This window comes from Astyanax mexicanus, chromosome 2 (assembly GCF_023375975.1).
Source record: "Astyanax mexicanus isolate ESR-SI-001 chromosome 2, AstMex3_surface, whole genome shotgun sequence".
Classification (NCBI taxonomy): Eukaryota; Metazoa; Chordata; class Actinopteri; order Characiformes; family Acestrorhamphidae; genus Astyanax; species Astyanax mexicanus.
In genome coordinates this window covers 69,578,351-69,597,219 of record NC_064409.1, presented here as the reverse complement: position 1 = coordinate 69,597,219, position 18,869 = coordinate 69,578,351, and the positions used below count along the sequence as shown (strand labels likewise).

Genomic DNA, 18,869 nt, shown 5'->3' with positions numbered 1-18,869 from the left:
GGTCCAACAAAATATTAGTGTGATTTTTTTTTGGCCAGGCAGTGTATAAATCATAGGCTGTAGCACTTATGTTTTCTACATACTTTATCATCCTGTTCTGTAGCAGTGGACATCAGGATGACACGCGTTTGTGGAGCTCTTTCAGCCAACAAGTGGCTCCTTAGATTGTTTTGTTGCTTAAACTTATTTATCAAATAATGTTCATAATGTTTTTTGTTGCTGTGGCTACACAACATAGAACAGAGTGATACAAAAAAATAATTATAAAATACAAAAAGGAAAGAACCATCTAAATTAGACAAAAAGGTCCAATCTCTATTTGCGTATATTATTTGTATATTTGTGTGAATGCATTCTGCAAATCTCCTCTTCCTCTCATTCACGTGCTCACTATGCTGTGTTTGTAACTGCTCTACTCCTGCTCAGTGAAGACTCGTAGATGCCAGCACACATCTTGACCAAACAAATGTGGTATCAAGAGCGAACACAAACTGTGCAGTAACAGATTTAGAGCTTCTGTCTCTGACTCTACTTTATCTACAAGGTGAAGCAGCAGGAGGTAGGAGTGTGTGATAGAATGAAGGACAGTAAGTGATTAAACAGCGTTTAAAAACTCCAGCAGCACTGCTGTATCCGATCCATTCATACCAGCAGCACAACACACACTAACACCTCATACACCACCACCATGCCAGTGCAGTCACTGCAGTGCTCAGAATGACCCACCATCCAAATAATACCTGCAAACAAGTACATTAAAATGAAATAAAATTAAATTACCACATTCAAAAACAACACCTGAACCAATCACACTTTAAACTTAATATTTATTAAAACCCAACAGTTGCCACAGATTCAAATATTTCGCAGTACACCACATATACTCAACCATGTGCGCACACAGCATTTGATGTCAAAGAGCACTCTTATTGCATTACGCTTTCGGTTTATTTATTTAATCATTTTTAACAAAAAGGATGAACATGCACCATGTAGCCACTAATCATTCTGACTGTCGAAACAACCTCATGGCAGGGGAGATGGAATGATTTGAGCGGCGAGGGGTGGGTAAGACAGGAGGACACAGCCAACTTAATCAAGGTCCATTTCTGGTTTGGAGTTGGTGCCTTCGGCAGGCACTTTCTCGTTGGCCCCAGCCTCGGCTTCAGTGCTCTCCTGCCCGTTGACTGGTCCATTCTGTTCTGCTGGTTTTTCGTCTTTTGGCAGCTCCACTTTTGGCTTGGGTTTGGTCACGATGGGGTTGCAAGTGGAGAACAGCTCCTAAAAGACAAAAATTATATATATTAATATTAAAACATTAACATAAATTGGTATAGAGAGGGTGTAAAAATGATGGCTTGTGTGGCTCAAAACACGTAAAAGGCATGTACTATTTATTTTAATTATAGGTGTGTTTTGGGTGAAATGTGAAATACAATCAATCAGTGTGCCAGTAGTCATTCCCTTTAAGAGGCAGGTGAGCTCTGACGTTGGCGCATTCGTATCTTAACAGCGTGGCACTTTGTGAATCTTAGCAGAGGATACTGACCTGCTTGTTCATGCTGTAAAGGTTCACCAGCAGCTCATTTAAGGAAACAGTAATACTATTTTATTACTTATTCTGTTAATTGTTGAGCTAAAAGTCAGGTTTGAGCTCCTGCATGGCTAAGATTGTACGGCTGACTATTGACTGTTGTCAGGGTTTTAATCAGTCAGTGGCGCACCATTTCCCACTGCCAAGATAGAAACACGCCAGATACGCCATTTACCCAAACACACCTCACTTCCAGACTATCATGCCCATCGATGTAGATTTTATTTTTTATATGTCTGCGCTTCAAAAATGTGTTGTCATGAAAACACACCAAATTAGACTCAAAATTGAAACACAGCTGGCTGGAAGAATCAGGCTTTAAATAGTTTAAGTGTGAATCCGGTCTAAAATGTTCAGGGCTGAGAAACACTGCTTTAAGTGATGCTGTGTAACATATCTGAATGTTCTTTATTGTATGGCATTTTTGTAACCTTTACAGAAATAAATGACATTTAACATTAGATTGTTATGAAACTGATAAGGTGAAAAAATGCCCTTAACATTTAAATAAGCATAAAGTGTAAGAAAGTGATTTAAAGGTAAGAATCAGTCCATTAGATAAATGACTCACCCTTGTTTTCGCTATAATCTCTGCAGCTTTCACCACTGGATCCACATTCAGACTCTGCTTACTCTGCTGATTCATCTTGCTGTTCATCCATATCATAACCTCACCCACCATCTTATCCACTTTCTGCACCTCCGCCTCGTCCAAATGATCATACGGCTCGTCCTGCAATATATAATCAAATATACGTCAGATTTTTAGCAACCAAAATGACTTGCCCACAAATTGCCAAAAAAAAAAAAAAAAACACTGAACATGTGAAAAGGTAAAATAATTTATATTAAACAGTGACTAATTTATTTTAAATTATATTTCAGTGCTTCCTCTAATTTTGGGATTTAGGCCAAGGTATTATATGCTGTGATATTTAAAATATTCAGTACATATTTTTATTGTATTTTAATGAATTACATTTGACAAGCAAGACAAAATAAAGTCTGTTTTTAATTTATTTAATACTGGGGAAAAAATGTTTAATTCAATATTGTTTCAGACACAAATGTTCATTTTGATGCATCTCTAAAGTTAATTAACAGCTAGTTAGGGTTAAGAATAATTTACTATACTTTTACCTTCATTTTAAAGGCCTCCACAATTTTCATGTACTGCTGAAGCTGTTTCCCCAGCTCCTCAAAAGCCTTTGGTCGCTCCTCATACTCTGAGTATCGGTCCTGAACAGGTTGGCCCAGTTTCTGCAAAACCAATTTACATTTCAGAATAAAACCAGCATTTTTTAATCATAAAGTTAATCCAAACCACAGCAGAGTCACAGCCCTCAGTGCTCTACCTTTAAATCAGCCAGCCTGTCAATGTACACTTGCTTAGGTTGGTCCTCTCCGTCTTCATACAGCCAGTTCTCTGTGTCCTCCAGTTTTAATGAGAATGTGTCTCTGTCCTGTAACAGAGAGAATGATCACAGAAAAAGATGTAAATTAAATACAGAATGTAGAATTGTGTCATTTTGTATGTGGCGAACTGCTGTTTTTCTGCCTTGGCATAAGACTTGAGCACCTTCACACAAAACTGGATGCAGAGTGAATCTTCTTGTATAGTTTGCAGTGAGCCTCATATCGATTACTGAGGGGGCTTCCAACTAACTGCAAAAATTACTGATATCTAGCCAAGTCTCACCAAAAACACACTGATTTATCCATGTTTTCCACTATAAGCAGCTAAATTAACTTAAGAGATGTTACTCTAGTAACTGAGGCAGTACATTTCTGCAGATGTGCAGGGAGTGAGCAAACAGGGCTGTTTCCTGCCTGCAGTCATCATGGGATTGTGAAGTAGTTTAATTAATGCGTACCAACACCGGTAGCCCCCCAGAAACAAAGAAAACACAGAACTAAATTACCATTAGACTAAATTTAGGACCATGCATAGAAATGTCTGTTTTGGGTCATTTTTAAGACATTTTAAGATTTTTAGACCCCATGGGAGAACAAACCAATTATATAGGGATCTGGATTTAAACATATGGCAGATAGCAAACATGGCACACTTTCAGACACAGCTAAATTCTGTTGGTTGAAGATGGCAGATTCCAACAGTAATTTTCTTTATAGTAGGAACAAATATATAAGGAGGAACTTAAATTAATTTTTCACAAAGTGCATATTTGATAGATCCATCTTTTTAAAATTAAACAGGACCCCACCGACATCTAATTATCATTCCATTGATTAGTCTAGTCTAATTTCACCTTCAAATCCTAAAAGTCACATACTGTAGCCACTAGGGGTGGGCGATATGGCCCTAAAATCATATCACGATATTTCATGTTTTTTTTTGCGATAACGATACTCGGAGATATGACAAAACACTTTTAAAAAATATTTTAAAAATACACTATACACTGCAAGAAAAAAATAAATTATTATTTCATACAATATAATACTGCACACCCCCAAGTGAGATATTAAAAATACAAGAATTTTATCAGATTTGTAACAGAAGAATATCAACATATAATCAGTTTTAGTTAAATAAATTATTAAAGTTAAATTAAAGTTAAATAAATTAAACTGGACAGATACAATCTGTCTCTAGTAGATATATAATGGGAAATGGGATGGGTGATATGGCACGATATTATACGGTATAATATCGTTCACGATATTTAAAAATTTACGATATTATCGTGTTTGATACGATATGGCACACCCCTAGTAGCCACTCACAGTCATGTAATACTGGATCATTGCCTTTAATAAATTACTAAGTTCATAATTTGGTCTCATGATTTGATTGGGTCCTGCTTTTATACTTTTTTTTTCCCCCTAAATTGTGTACCATTTTCTCCCAAATCTCCCCCATCACTAGTAATGCCCTAACACCAGGAGGATGAAGACTAGCAAATGCCTCCTCCGATACACGTGAAGTCAGTCACTGCCTCATCGCACGGACAAAAGCACAGTGACTGGGTTCTGATACATCAGCTCACAGACGCCTTGACATCACCCTTTAGAGTGATGAGGGGAAAGAGCGCCATCTACCCACCCAAAGAGAGCAAGGCCAATTGTGCTCTCTCAGGGCTCTGGCGGCTGATTGAAAGCTGAATAAACGGGATTCGAACCAACAATCTCCCAATCATAGTGGCAGCGCTGTAGTCCACTGGAGCCATACTTATGAAAATCTAATCTAATGAAGTTTTAAATCAAACTTAGGCAGAATTAAAGGAAATCCTAAAGGGTCCACAACCTTTCAAGCACCACAAGGCACATATAAATTAAATCAAAGGCTAATTAAATAATCTCCTTGTGTCAGCATATTCATGGTTGGTGTTCTCTGGCCTGCCCTCTTATGGAAGCCTGCAGTAAGACACACAGCACATAAGCAAGTATATGGGTAATTAAATTGCCAACACAGCCGGTTGTCTCCAGCCTAAAACTGGATCTCATCCTGGTTAAAACTGCAGTGTGATGATGTATGCTGTACAGATGACTGCATAGCAAAGCCAGCTTTGGCCCTGTACTCACACTTTCAGTGATGAACTTCTCAAACATGCCGTGCAGTTTGTCCCTCATATCGTACACATACTCCTCCACGTTGTTCTTGGCATCATTGCGCTCTTTTTCAAGCTTGTCCTGCATGATCATCTTTCCCTATGGAGAAAATAAAAGCACATTACATTTAGGGTACACTTTTATCCAAAGCGACTTATAAATAATAATTGTACATTTAGTAATAGAAGACGTAGAGGTTTAAGGCAATTTTTCACCCTCTTTAAATGAAGAAACACAGAGACAGCAGCCGTACCTCGTTCTCCACAAACAGATTAAGCATCTCGATCGCCAGCTGCCACTGCGGATTGTTTTCAATGGGCAGCTCCAGCACTTTTGTCTTGACTTTAGGCTTTTTAGCTTGTGGCGGCTGATCAGTCTTCTTCTCTTGTTTGCCTTCTTCTGATGTCTGGAAGTAAAAAAAAAAAAAAAAAAACACACAGAAAACCAATCAGCACATGAAAGCAAGAGGGACACTGGGAAATAAGAGCCTGGTTGGGAATATGAGCACATCTTTGATGTCATATTACCTCCATTTCATCAGATTCTGATTTTTTCTCTCCATTTTCCTTCTGTCCATCATCTGGAGACTTCTGCTGATCTTCATCCACCTGCATCTTGTTCTAAATGATTAAAAATAAAATTATATACATATATGTGTATATCTATATATCTTTATATATATATTGAGAGTGTGTACTCATTCTAAAAAGAAAAGTATACAGTAGCACAGGGTTCAGTACCTCTTCCTCCTTCTCTGCAGTCGGTGATGAAGTCTGCTCTGTATCCATAGGCTCCTCCCCCTCTTCAGGCTTCTGCAACTCCACTAGTGAGGCACTGGACACACTGAAGATCCCATGGATGTTAATCCTCACCTTTACTTTTACTTTAGAACTCTCGCCCGTGGCCTGGGGGACCACCTTCTGGATCATGTACTGTCCTAATAAATGCCAACACAATACACAGTACCATATTAAATTAACAATACAAAGGCAAATCAATATTCCCATTTACAGGAAAGAGAAGTGCTGAAAATAATACATACCTATTGTGGGATCTGGGTAGGGCAGGTCTGTAGGACTGTTGTAGTACGCCTCCAAGGAGAACGGTTCTCTCCGGTAGAATGTTAGCACTTTGGAAAACGGAGCTGCGTGGTTCTTTGGGAACACCTCACAGTCACTGTAATTGAGCAATGATAAAATAATCTTAAAAATCTTATATACAAAATATTACAAACACAGTAGAATCTAATACAGTGGATTATGAAGGAACAAACAATTCATACCTTATGCCATCCTCTGCTGCAGAGTTCCATTTCAGAGAGATTGGGTAAGGAACAACATCAGTTATGGAAAACTCTCGGACTTTGAAGGCAGGAGACAAGATAGCACACTGTGGAAAAGTGAAAACAGCCATAGTTACACAGAGTCACCTAATAATACACTATACATCAGCCTGTTACTACATCTTACTGATACCTAAGCTAACAGGTCTCAATTATAGGTAGACAGATCAGTGGTTTAATGTGATACCGATTGCTGAACATTTTTCCCTTTCACTGCAGGCACCTACCAAGGGTGGGGCAGAATGCCACATTAGATTTTTTTCTTTAAGCAAACTGGTGATGCACTATTGTGCAGGGCCTTTTTAATGTTCTGAGAATTGGCTCCCAGCATGAAATGTACTTTGCTTTTTGGAAACAGCCACATTTATCACTTTTAAAATCCAATCATCAGCTCAGAGCTAGAGCAGGACTGAGTGGTGTACTCTTGAGAGGGTTATCTGGTTAGTAGCATGGTTAAAAGGTTTTTCTCGTTGCTTCCCCTAGAGGAGGACGTTTGTTTTACACATTAAACAAATATCAGATTCGAGAGTTCGAGAAACCTGCCGGAAAGTCAACTTTTAGCACTCAGACCAGATTTTAACACTGGCTTCAATGGAGTTCTGCAGATGTGAGTAAGTTCTGTAATATTTTGGTTGAACAACATGCAGTGATTTTGTTTAACGCTGCGAAACCTTGCAAAATATTGATGATATCGCATAATCTGATCAGCTCCTAAAATCCTAAATATTTTAGTTGTATATTTGGGCTGAAAATGATCTGATACTCTAATGGTCTCATTATTACAACATTTAACTTGTGTTTGTCTTAAACTGTTGCTCTATTATTTACATTAAAGCCATTTTAAAAGACGTATGCTAAACTTCTAATTCCCCTAAAGTAGTTCTTCAAAGGAAACTGCAAGACGCGGATAGCAGACAGACCTGAAGGGCACATCCTCTGGCCACAGCCTCATCTGCATTCAGGGTCATGCTCAGTTCCTTCCCAAAGAATTTGCTGATTCGCTCCTTAACTGCTGGTATTCTGGAAGCACCGCCCACAATTTCCACAGCGCAGATATCCTCATTCTTCAAATCTGAAGTAGGTAAGACATATACACATTATAGGGGTGGACATAAGTTTATAACCTAAAAACAATACATTTTTTCAACAAATCAGAAGTGTTAACCATTTTAATGGCAACATGCACATTCACTTTAATTTCTCAGATATCCTGATATCTTCTCAATTAATCATCATCAGATTCAGTAGATTATATGATCACATGAATACAATTGAAGTAGACAGCCATGGATCTGGAAATACACCCACACTGATAAACAGGCTCCAGCTACTCACTTGCTTGTTCCATTATACTGCGAAGAGGAGCCTCTACTCGAGCCAGAATGTCAGCACACATCTCTTCAAACTGACCTCTGCAGGAACACAATGAAGAGAAGACTGATGTGATGTGTTCATATTTAGCAAACCGTACTATTTAAAAGGACATTCAGAGCCTTTGAAAAGCAAGAAATTATTTTTTTCCCCCCAAAATGACACGGTTAACATTTACTGAATAGAGGTGTATGTAACAGTACACAAAATTCACAGTTTGGACCTCACAGTTCGGTACGATAAGGAAATAAACTGTTGTAGGACTTTTTTAGTTTAAACTGGCAGAGCTTTTTTCCATCTACTGCATATAGTGAACACTGGAATAATTAATACAGCCTACATTGTGTTAATTACACAGTAAAATGTCAAGAACATCAAGGATGTTTAAGGTGTTTTTCCACACCAAGGTGTGTATCATTTATTAAGGGTGTGACAAGATCTCGTGGCTTGAAAAAAAAAACTGTTTAGTATGGACTTTTTAAGAGGGATCTGGCAACACAGTAGCAATGAGTGCACCGGCTGAGCAGTGAGAGCAGCTCTCAGCAGAAGAGAAAAATTGTGTATTTGCATAGAAGATGCTCCCACTACTTTTAAGTCGTATGTCTGGCTGCATGTTCGCTTTCCAGTGAAAACAACTAATGGTAACAGTGACTGACAAGACACAAATCATATGCAAGTACTGTAAGAAAACCGTGCCGAAATGAGCGTGCCTTTTCAACTGCAGGAGACACAGTTAGTGCCCAAGAGTCTCAACTGCTTCCAGAATATGAAGACATGCTGATATTTTTGAATAAGACTGTATGACTGTTTCATAGACAGTTGTAATAATACCTTAGCTCTGTACTGTATTTTAAAAAAAAGTTCCGTTAGTTTGTCTGTTTGCACTTCAAGCATAGTCTTAATATGAGTGGTTATGGGTATACATAGTTAAGTTACAAGAGACTCAGGAGGAGGAGGAAAAAAAAAAAAAAAAAAACAGAAACCATAGGCTTAATATGACTGGTTGTGGTTTGCTCTTATTGTTTGCACTATATAGGACCTTGAAAAGCTTTATATATCTTTTTTTCATTTACATGGTTTCTATTTTTATAAAAAATAAATAAAAATATTTTAATAAATAAAGTTTTCTTTTAAATATTTTAAAATCTCATCCTCGTGAACCCAGTATCGCATCTCTTCTCATGAGATGAGGATCTTGTCACACCCCTACCATCTATATACTGTGCACCGAACCCTGACTTTAGGTTTAAATGAACTGTTAAAACACCTCTTACCTAATTACCTATTTAAATACATTTCAGCACAATATCCTGCTAAAGATCCCATCCACTTAAAAATTTAAGTTCCCAGGCTAAGAACTATAACAATCTAAATATGTTTATAGGTAAATAAGATTAACATGCAGAAACAGGTTTTCCCACAACATAACAGAGCATTTTCAATATTACAGCAATATTATACTGTAAACTACATTACCTGTTCAGTTTTCCAGTAACATCAATGTCATTCATGAAGCACTCAATATTAAGTGGCAGATCGGAGGAATTGGCACTCATGAGTTTTTTGAGTTTCTCGCACTCCTGGTAAAGACGAACCAGAGCCCTTGGCTTGGACTTCACATCCAGCTTATACTTCTTCCCAAATTCCTCACAGAAATGGTTTACGAGGACCTCATCAAAGTCTTTGCCTCCCAAATGAGAGTCAAAGGCTGTAGCAAGAACCTATTCAGATAAATCATGTCACAAAATTAAATTAATGTATCCGTTATATATATATATATATATATATATATATATATATATATATATATATATATATATATATATATATATATATATATGCTATATTCTTATGATACAGCAGTTTGATTAATTGATAGATTGATATTGGCTTGATCATTAATAGAACTCACCTTGAGCTTGCCTTTGTTGAAGGCACACACAGAGACCTGGTAGCCTGAGTGGCCAAGATCCACAAACGCCACTACTTTGGGCTTCTCTTCGGGGGCTGGGAGGTCCTGTTTATAAATCCCATAAGCCAGAGCCACTGCAGAGACCGAAGAACATTTCAGACACATTGACAGAGGAGACCCTGACTGCTACCATTCAAAATTCACAATCAATTTTTTCATAGTCTGCCATACACTTTTACCAGATAATCAAATAATCAAATAAGGTGAAACATTTAGGTTTGCATGAGTCAGGCAATTAACAGATTATATAGGTTTTTTTGTAAACATGCAAATAGGGATCTAACAGTTTGATAGTTTCCAATAGTATGCAAAACACATCCTCCTTTTAGCTTGTTCTATATATATATTTTTTTAAATAAGTATATTTCCTATATTTAATTACATCTTGGTGCATGCACAGACTGAGAAAACCAAAAATTCAGATCAGATTAAGAGTATGCATGTGCTGAGAAATCCGATTACCGTATTTTTCACACTACTTACACTATTATTTTTCACTCAAATTTCTGGAGCATTAGCGGCTAACCACTCCAACAGTGCTAGCCAGGGTTAGGAGCATGCTACAGGAAGATGAACCTGGAAATAGCGAGCGTGGTTAGCGGGTAACGCTAATGCTGCTCCAGCAGTGCTAGCCGGGGTTAGGAGCAGGCTATACACAGATAATACTCACCTCTAAACGGGGAAATAGCGGTTAACGGCTAATGCTACTCCAACCCCAGTGTTGGAGATCTAGACCTAAACTCCTGTATAACCGGATAGGCTTTACTGCTTCTTACAACCTGACTGGTAAATTTATACATAATATAATCTGATCTAAGAAACCTGAGAATGTTGTTTAAACAATCACAGGAATAATCAGATAACTGCAGAAACTCTATTGTGATTTGTCTTGGGTGATCTTATCACAAATGAGAGCTTATAAACTAATATGGTTTAGCATAGGTTGTTACACCCGTTACTTACAGTGAGTCCAAGAAGTATTTGATCCCTTGCTGATTTTCTTTGTTTGCCCACTAATAAAGACACTATCCTTCTGCACTTTTAATGGTAGATATATTCTAACATTGAGAGACAGAATATCAAGACAAAAATCCAGAATATAATTTTAAAGAATATATTTTAATTAATTTGTATTTCAATGAGGAAAATAAGTATTTGATCCCTCTTGCCAAACACACTCAATACTTAGTGGCAAAGCCTTTGTTTGCAAGCACAGCGGTGAGACGTTTGTTGTAGTTAACCACAAGTTTAGCACACACACCAGGGGGAATTTTGGCCCACTCTTCTTTGCAGATCCTCTCTAAATCATGAAGGTTGGTGGGCTGTCGCTTGGCAACTCTGACCTTCAGCTCCCTCCATAGATTTTCGATCGGATTGAGGTCTGGCGACTGGCTGGGCCACTCCATGACCTTAATGTGATTTTTCTTGAGCCAATCCTTTGCTGTATGTTTAGGGTCGTTATCATGTTGGAAGACCCAACCACGGCCCATTTTCAGATCCCTGGCAGAGGGGAGGAGGTTGTCCCTCAGGATTGTGCGGTGCATGGCTCCATCCATCTTCCCAGTGATGCGGTGAAGTAGCCCTGTACCCTTGGCAGAGAAACACCCCCAAAACATTATGCTTCCACCTCCATGCTTGACGGTGGGCACAGTGTTCTTGGGGTCATAGGCAGCATTTTTCTTCCTCCACACATGGCGGGTGGAGTTGAGGCCAAAAAGTTCAATTTTGGTCTCGTCTGACCACAAAACCTTCTCCCAATAACTTGGTTCATCTTTCAAATGATCATTGGCATACTTGAGGCGTGCCTCCACATGTGCTCTCTTCAGCAGGGGTACCTTTCGGGCACTGCAGGATGTGAATCCATTGTTGCGCAAAGTGTTGCCAATTGTTTCCTTGCAAACTGTGGTCCCAGCTGCCTTCAGGTCATTTGCTAACTCCTGCCGAGTGGTTGCAGGACGATTTCTGACCGTTCTCAGCATCATTGCCACCCCACGAGGCGAAATCTTCTTTGGAGCACCGGGCCGAGGTCTGTTGATTGTCATGTTATACTCTTTAAACTTTCTGATAATTGCACCAATAGTTGTTACTTTCACATCCAACACCTTACTAATCTTTTTGTAGCCCATTCCAGCTTTGTGAAGGTCAACAATTCTGACTCTGAGGTCCTGTGACAGCTCTTTGGTTTTACCCATGTTGGAGACTTGAAATCTGTGTGATCTGTCTGATTCTGTGGACAGGTGTTTTTCACACAAGTGATTAGTGAGAACAGGTGGCTTCAGGTCAGGTAACAAGTTGATTGGGAGTGTCTAACTGGTCTGTAAAAGCCAGAACTGCTAATGAATACTAAGGGATCAAATACTTATTTCACTCCATGAAATACAAATCAATTAATATATATTCCTTAGATTTATTTTCTGGATTTTCTTTTTAATATTCTGTCTCTCCATGTAAGAATACATCTACCATTAAAAGTATAGAATGATCATGTCTTTATTAGTGGGCCAACGAAGAAAATCAGCAAGGGATCAAATACTTCTTGGACTCACTGTATACACTGCACAATACAAATGTAATGTGATATTGTCCCTCTGTACAGCCAGATCAGAATTCATGCAATTTCTACATCTAAACATTCACTGAGGAGAAGGACAATGGGCAACAGCGATGAGGCAGGTTTTCAGCATTCGAAATTCTATTCAAGCACATTTTAATTCAGATGCATGTTGGAATATGGGTCACGTTAGAAAGATAAGTAAACAGACTGAAAAAAAGAACAGCAAATTTGGTTAGAAAATCAGATTTGGGCAAATTGACCCATTGTGTGAGGTATGCCCATGTGAAATAGACAGGGAGACCTTTACTAGCAGACCTGTGATTGATATTTGACTATGAAAGACTTGTAGTACCTGCAGTAGTTTCATTCATGAGTCGCAGACAGTTGAGTCCAGCGATCTGAGCTGCATCCACTACTGACCTCCTCTCAGCATCAGTGTAGAAGGAAGGAACCTTAAAAACATTAGACATATGTTAACTATAAAGACAATATACAGCTCTGGAAAAATTAAGAGACCACTTCAGTTTCTGAATCAGTTTCTCTGATTTCGCTTTTTATAGGTTTATGTTTGAGTAAAATGAACATTGTTGTTTTATTCTATAAACTAAAGACATTTCTCCCAAATTCCTAATAAAAATATTGTCATGTAGAGCATTTATTTGCAGAACATGAGAAACGTCTGAAAAAACAAAAACGATGCAGAGCTTTGAGACCTCAAATAATGCAAAGAAAACAAGTTCATATTTATAAAGTTTTAAGACTTCAGAAATCAATATTTGGTATAATAACCCTGTTTTTAATCACAGTTTTCATGCATCCTGACATGTTCTCCTCCACCAGTCTTACACACTGCTTTTGGATAACTTTATGTCTCTTCTGGTGCAAAAATTCAAGCAGATTAGTTTGGTTTGATGGCTTCTGATCATCCATCTTCCTCTTGATTATATTCCAGAGGTTTTTAATTTGGTAAAATCAAAGAATCTAATCATTTCTAAGTGGCCTCTTATTTTTTTCCACAGCCATATAATAATAACTTAGTTAAATGTATATTTTAATTTAAATAATAAGCCGCTACAAACCTCTGTCACATCATGGTCTTTACATAAGATTAAATAGTTAAATTAATACCTAAATACAATTGGCTGGTCAAAAAAAATACTAAATTACAGTGATAAAGGAACTCACAGATATAACACAGTCAGCCACAGGCTTCTTCAGAGCACTTTCTGCAGTCTCCTTCAGCTTGGTGAGAAGCATTGCTGTGATCTGCTCAATGCTAAACACCTTCTCCTCCTCCATGTACATAACCTGAGGAAACAAAACCAGAACCACTCCAGTCACACACAGCATCACAGCATCATTTGCTCTATTAATAACTGTATAATTAATGAGCTTTCGTCTAAAAGATTCGCCTGTTTCTAATGCTAGTGTGAAGAGGACAAGGTCTTATTACAACACATGCAAGAACACAAAGCCTTTCATACACACTCATTTAAACACTTAGGAGAGTAATATTAACTACTACATTTCCATGAGACTGACTCTTTAATTGCAGTGCCTAAAAATATATTTAATGGTAGTTACTGTAGGTATAGCACCAATATTAAACGTGAGAAAAACGAATTGCTACATGCCATACATGTATGCATATACTGGTACTTAGAGCAGGTTTCATGCATGCAGTACTTTTGAGCTTTGACCAGGCAGATAAAACCCAGTTTAACAGGTCTGACCAATATATACACACTAGGGATGCACAAATATATCAGAATTATATATATATGGGATGATAGTTGCTTTTTTTATAGAAACATCAGCATTGTCTGATATGGGCCAAATTTCAAACCAATGCTTTCTGATGTATTTATTGCTTGCCGGAAAAGTCTTCATAAGCCCTATCAGTATGGGATTAGTTTCTCAGTGGGACATCTGTGAAAAATATTTTGCACTTCCACTCAGTGATAAAACTCTTGCATACAGACTGCAATTGAAAAAGCAGGAGGACCTGGGAGTTTTTATTTAGGTTTTTTTTTAGGCTTACTCGGTCACATGACATTGCGCTGTCACATCATATCAAGTTTTGGACATGCTGAGGAGCACCATGGCGGTTTCCAAATGCTCTACAAGACACTGGAGCAGAAAAGAGACACTGACTCTTATTTCAGATTTGGGCGAATTTGTATTTCCTACACTGAGGAATTTAGGTTCAGTAGCTCCTCCATTTCCACTCGCTGTTGTGTTTACATGGATCTCCATGAAAACACATGCCCAAAGTGTAATTGCGGTGCCTAGCAGTAGACAAAGAGTTCAATTTTATTAAACGCGAGGTGACTAAACTGAGATGCGGGTCCGGACAGGATTAAAATTAAAAGTTTAAAAGTAAGTAATTCAGCCTGTAATTTTCAGAGGACGTCTGAGAAAAACACATACATGGTTGTTTCAGACGGGAGTAAAATCACAGAGGACCCCACATAAAAGGGAAAATGACCCCAGGACCCCCTAAGAAACGAATCCCGTCCGAATAGGGCTATTGAGAACGATCATAAAAACCCTATCGTGCTAGTAAGTGTTAGTATGTAAAGATTTGTGTTAAGGGTCTATATAGAGTGAAATCCTTGCAGAGAGCTATGTTCTTACTAGTTTGAAGGTGTGGACAAGAGTTAATTTGACTGATAAACACCTCTTAAACACTTGAGTTTGCCCCACAAAAGAAGAATAAGTAAACGTGAGCGACAGAACACCAAAAAGAGATTTTAGAGGAGATAAAAATGGTTGATTTACATCAAATTGAAAATAGATAAAGTGGTTTCAAAAACTTTAGAAATCCACCAGTCTACAGTTCTTTCTACACTACAAATAGAGAAAATTAAGATAAAAATGGGCACCCAGTCAAAATTACCTTAAGAACAACTAAAGCAAGTAAGTAAATTGATCCTGAAGTGTTACGTCAGAGGGCGGCCTTAATATGTAAGTTAATATGTATAAGTTTTGAGGTATTCTTTTGTGAATGAGGCTGAACACTGGTCAGCGTGCTCATGGCAAGGCAATGCAAATTATCAGTTTGAGTGTGGCCTGATATTGGATTCAGATGAATGGGATGTTTTGTTATTAACTGTTATGCAGATATCTAACATTTCTTAAAAATGTTAGGGTTATAAGTGTTCAGGTAATGCACTATAGAAGGCATTACCAGCCACAGAGGACAGTGCTGTGGCTGGTAATTATTGCGACTGGCTGTACCTGGCTAGATTTGTCTGTGCAAACAGAACAGCAACTGTGAAATCTGGCCCTCTTAAGTGTTCTCAGACTACCCCTCAGAGTTCACAGTGTTAATCACTTGCTATCGTGCCCTTTATAAAGTTATTTTACAACCACTCACCTTAATTCCTGTTGTTCCGGTGGGCATCTGTGAAAGCTCATAAACAAGGCTGGATTTCACGCTCTGAACAAACGGGTCTGTGAAAGCTCGCCCATGGAAATGCTTGAATCCCTGGACGGTGTTCTTGCAATTAGTGACCACCTGTATTTCAGAGGGGAAAACAGAAAGTTGGCATTCCTTCTGGAACAATGTGGGGGCGTCTTCAAACAGCTAACAGACACAGTGCAGTATTCACAATCTGCAGCTTTAAATCATTTAAAACTTAATGTAACTTAACAAGAAGAATCAGACATAAATCAGATATTTATAGACAGAAACTATTTCCATACCTGGCTTTTTGCGGCTGCACCAATTGAGCGGTTTCGTGGTCCGAAAGACACACATGCTCTGAAATCATACATGTATATAAAAGTTATATAATTATTTAACAATCCTGTAATAAACAGTCAACCTTTTCTCAGTCTATGATGTTTCTATAAAAAATACAGAAAGTAAAAAGACAACAGAACTGAATAGAAATTAAACATAAAAAGGGAGTATATAAAAAACAACTGATTTCTGTGGCAGGATGGATGCATGATATATAATCCAACACATGCTCGTTATTACCATAAACTACATAAACTATTTAATAATGTTTTACTATTATACAGCAATTTATGTATTCTAACTCTTAATTATGATCACCAAATAATCATGAAGGTTATTGATCACAACAGTAACATGGACTCTTTAAAAGCTGTGTTAATTTTAACTCATACAGTCATTAAGTGACATATTCTGAAAATCCTGAGAGCATCACTACAGGACAGTGTGTGAATGTGAGTTTGTTCATCTGACCTTATCTACAGAATGTAGGAGTGCTGGGTTAGTGCTGGAGATAAAACTAGCTCCGGTTAAAATGTATTATTTTCTTTTACAGATTTGTTGCAAACTTTTAACCATTTAAATGATTTTATTAAAGGTTTTAGCTCCAACACAAGTTATGAAAATGGTAATTGTGTAACATCAGGATTTTAGCCATTTAAGGCATGTGAGCACAGTAAGTAAAAAAAACATTAATAAGCTACTCACTGAATTTAGAATCTGATTGAATTTTTGATTTGGTATCAATATTCAGAACTGTGTCTGGGCTCTTAAGGGTTAAATAGCAATTGTTTGTGTCTAATTTTGCCAAGAATACATTAAAATCATATAGGTTACTTCGGTATGAATTCTTTTCATTTATTCATTTTGGTTGCTGAAAACTGCATCCACAATACAGATGTGTGTGTGAGTGAAAGAGAGAGAAAGACTATAAGAAAAGAATACAGAAAGAAAGCCAGAAAGAAAGAAAAAAGGAACACAGAAAGAAATACAGAATGAAAGAAAGGAAGACAGAAAGTCAGAGAGGAAGAAAGATAATACTGGCTCTTTAAAACTAATAATGATGAGCTTTAGCTTTATTTTAAGGTTATGTTTCACTCATATCAAACATTGTGTGGAATATTGTTATACCACAGTATTTAAAATATAATATCTGTATAGATTTTAAATGCCTATTTATTTTGCTTTATTCATTATTGCTGAAAACTGCCTCCCTAATACACAGGTGTGTGAGTGAATGTGAGAGAGCAAAAGAAAGGGAAAGACAGAAAGAAAGACAGTCTGAGAGAAAGAAAAGGAAAGAAAGAAAGAAACTACTGGCACTTTCACATTAATAATAATGAGTTTTAGCTTCGTTTTAAGTCTATTTTTACTCATATCGAATATTCTGTGTGGAATATTGTGTGGTTTTTACACGGTACTCGATACAAAATCGGCCCTTGATCAGATCAGGAGCACAATAACAGCGGGCAGGTCTGGGGGAGCTCAGCTAGCTCGGCTAGGTTAGCTAGGCTAGTGTTAGCCGGTGTGCTAATGTAAGCGGGCAGGTCAGGAGAAGGTTCTGGAAGATCTTCTCCTTCTTCAGACCATCTCCCCAGATATCTCCCACCTCTCCAGCTCCAGCCCCCGGAGATCCAGATAACCACCAGGAGATCCAGATAAACCCCATGGATTCTGGCCTGGATCTGGCTGTGTCTTTTAGTGCCTCCTGTTCACAGAACCGGGAGGCTAGCTAACAGTGCTAACGGCTACATCCAGCATCCAGCCAATCTACCGCCCCACGCTGCCCCCAGTCCCCGGCACACACTCACTCACAGCCGGTATACACACCGCATGTGGCCCTGGGGTGGATCAGCGTTAGTAACACGGAGGCGGGTTAATGAATGGACCCGCCGGTCTCTCTCTCTCTCTCTCTCTGTGTGGCTCTGTGGCCATGCTGACTTACGGCGTGCACCGGTCGCTGTACTCGTTCGCCACCGTCTCAATGCCGCCGGCTCGCGCCACTGCGATGTAGCAGTTCATAAAACCCACGTCGAACCCGACCACCGACATGTTCACAGCCTGAACCCGGAGCCCGCGGCCCTGATCTGATATAACCCGGAGAGAGGCGCAGTGTGAGAGCTCAGTTCATCCTCCCGGCCCGGACACACCGCGCGCTGTCTCTCACTGACTGACTGAAGCCGGTCGGCTGCTGGAAAACCGGTTAAAGGGAGGGACCGACCGAGAGACAGCAGGTCCAACCAACACCACGCGCTAAGAGATGCACTGCGATGAGTCTTATTGACTTTTTAATATTTGTTTTAATATATTTACTGGTGCATAAAATATAATAGAACTTGAAATGTTACTTTATTTGAACAACCCAGTTCAAAATGTGAAACTAATATATTATATAGACGTATTACACACAGATTGATAGATTTTAAGCGTTTATTTCTTGTATTGTTGATGATTATGCCTCACAGCCAATAAAAAAACCCAAAATCAGTGTATCAGAAAATTTAAATATTTTATTAGACCAATTGATACTTTTGGCAGTGTGGGCAGTGTGCCAAGTCCTGCTGGAAAATGAAATCTGCACACTAAATCTCTAAACAAGCAATGAGATATATCAAGTGATATATCTTTCTTTTTGTTACATTAATTTATAATTGTATATATCTGTTGAAATATTGCATCTGTTATTATATTTTAATAAATACTTAGCACCAATTTTAG

General features: G+C 38.3%; 1 protein-coding gene across 1 annotated transcript; it reads right to left on the bottom strand.

Moving 5' to 3' along the window:
* Positions 1–807: 807 nt before the first annotated feature.
* hspa4b (heat shock protein 4b) lies at positions 808–18,336 on the bottom strand. The gene is made up of 19 exons (XM_007258574.4): positions 18,097–18,336; positions 16,115–16,172; positions 15,786–15,926; positions 13,592–13,714; positions 12,759–12,858; positions 9,793–9,926; positions 9,357–9,601; positions 7,845–7,921; positions 7,430–7,581; positions 6,450–6,556; positions 6,210–6,343; positions 5,908–6,104; positions 5,695–5,787; positions 5,421–5,573; positions 5,141–5,266; positions 2,950–3,057; positions 2,735–2,854; positions 2,166–2,327; positions 808–1,281 (listed from the first exon to the last, which is right to left on the bottom strand). The coding sequence occupies exons 1-19, from the start codon at positions 18,201–18,203 to the stop codon at positions 1,093–1,095; spliced, it is 2,526 nt and encodes an 841-aa protein (XP_007258636.3). The 5' UTR covers positions 18,204–18,336; the 3' UTR covers positions 808–1,092.
* Positions 18,337–18,869: the final 533 nt, after the last annotated feature.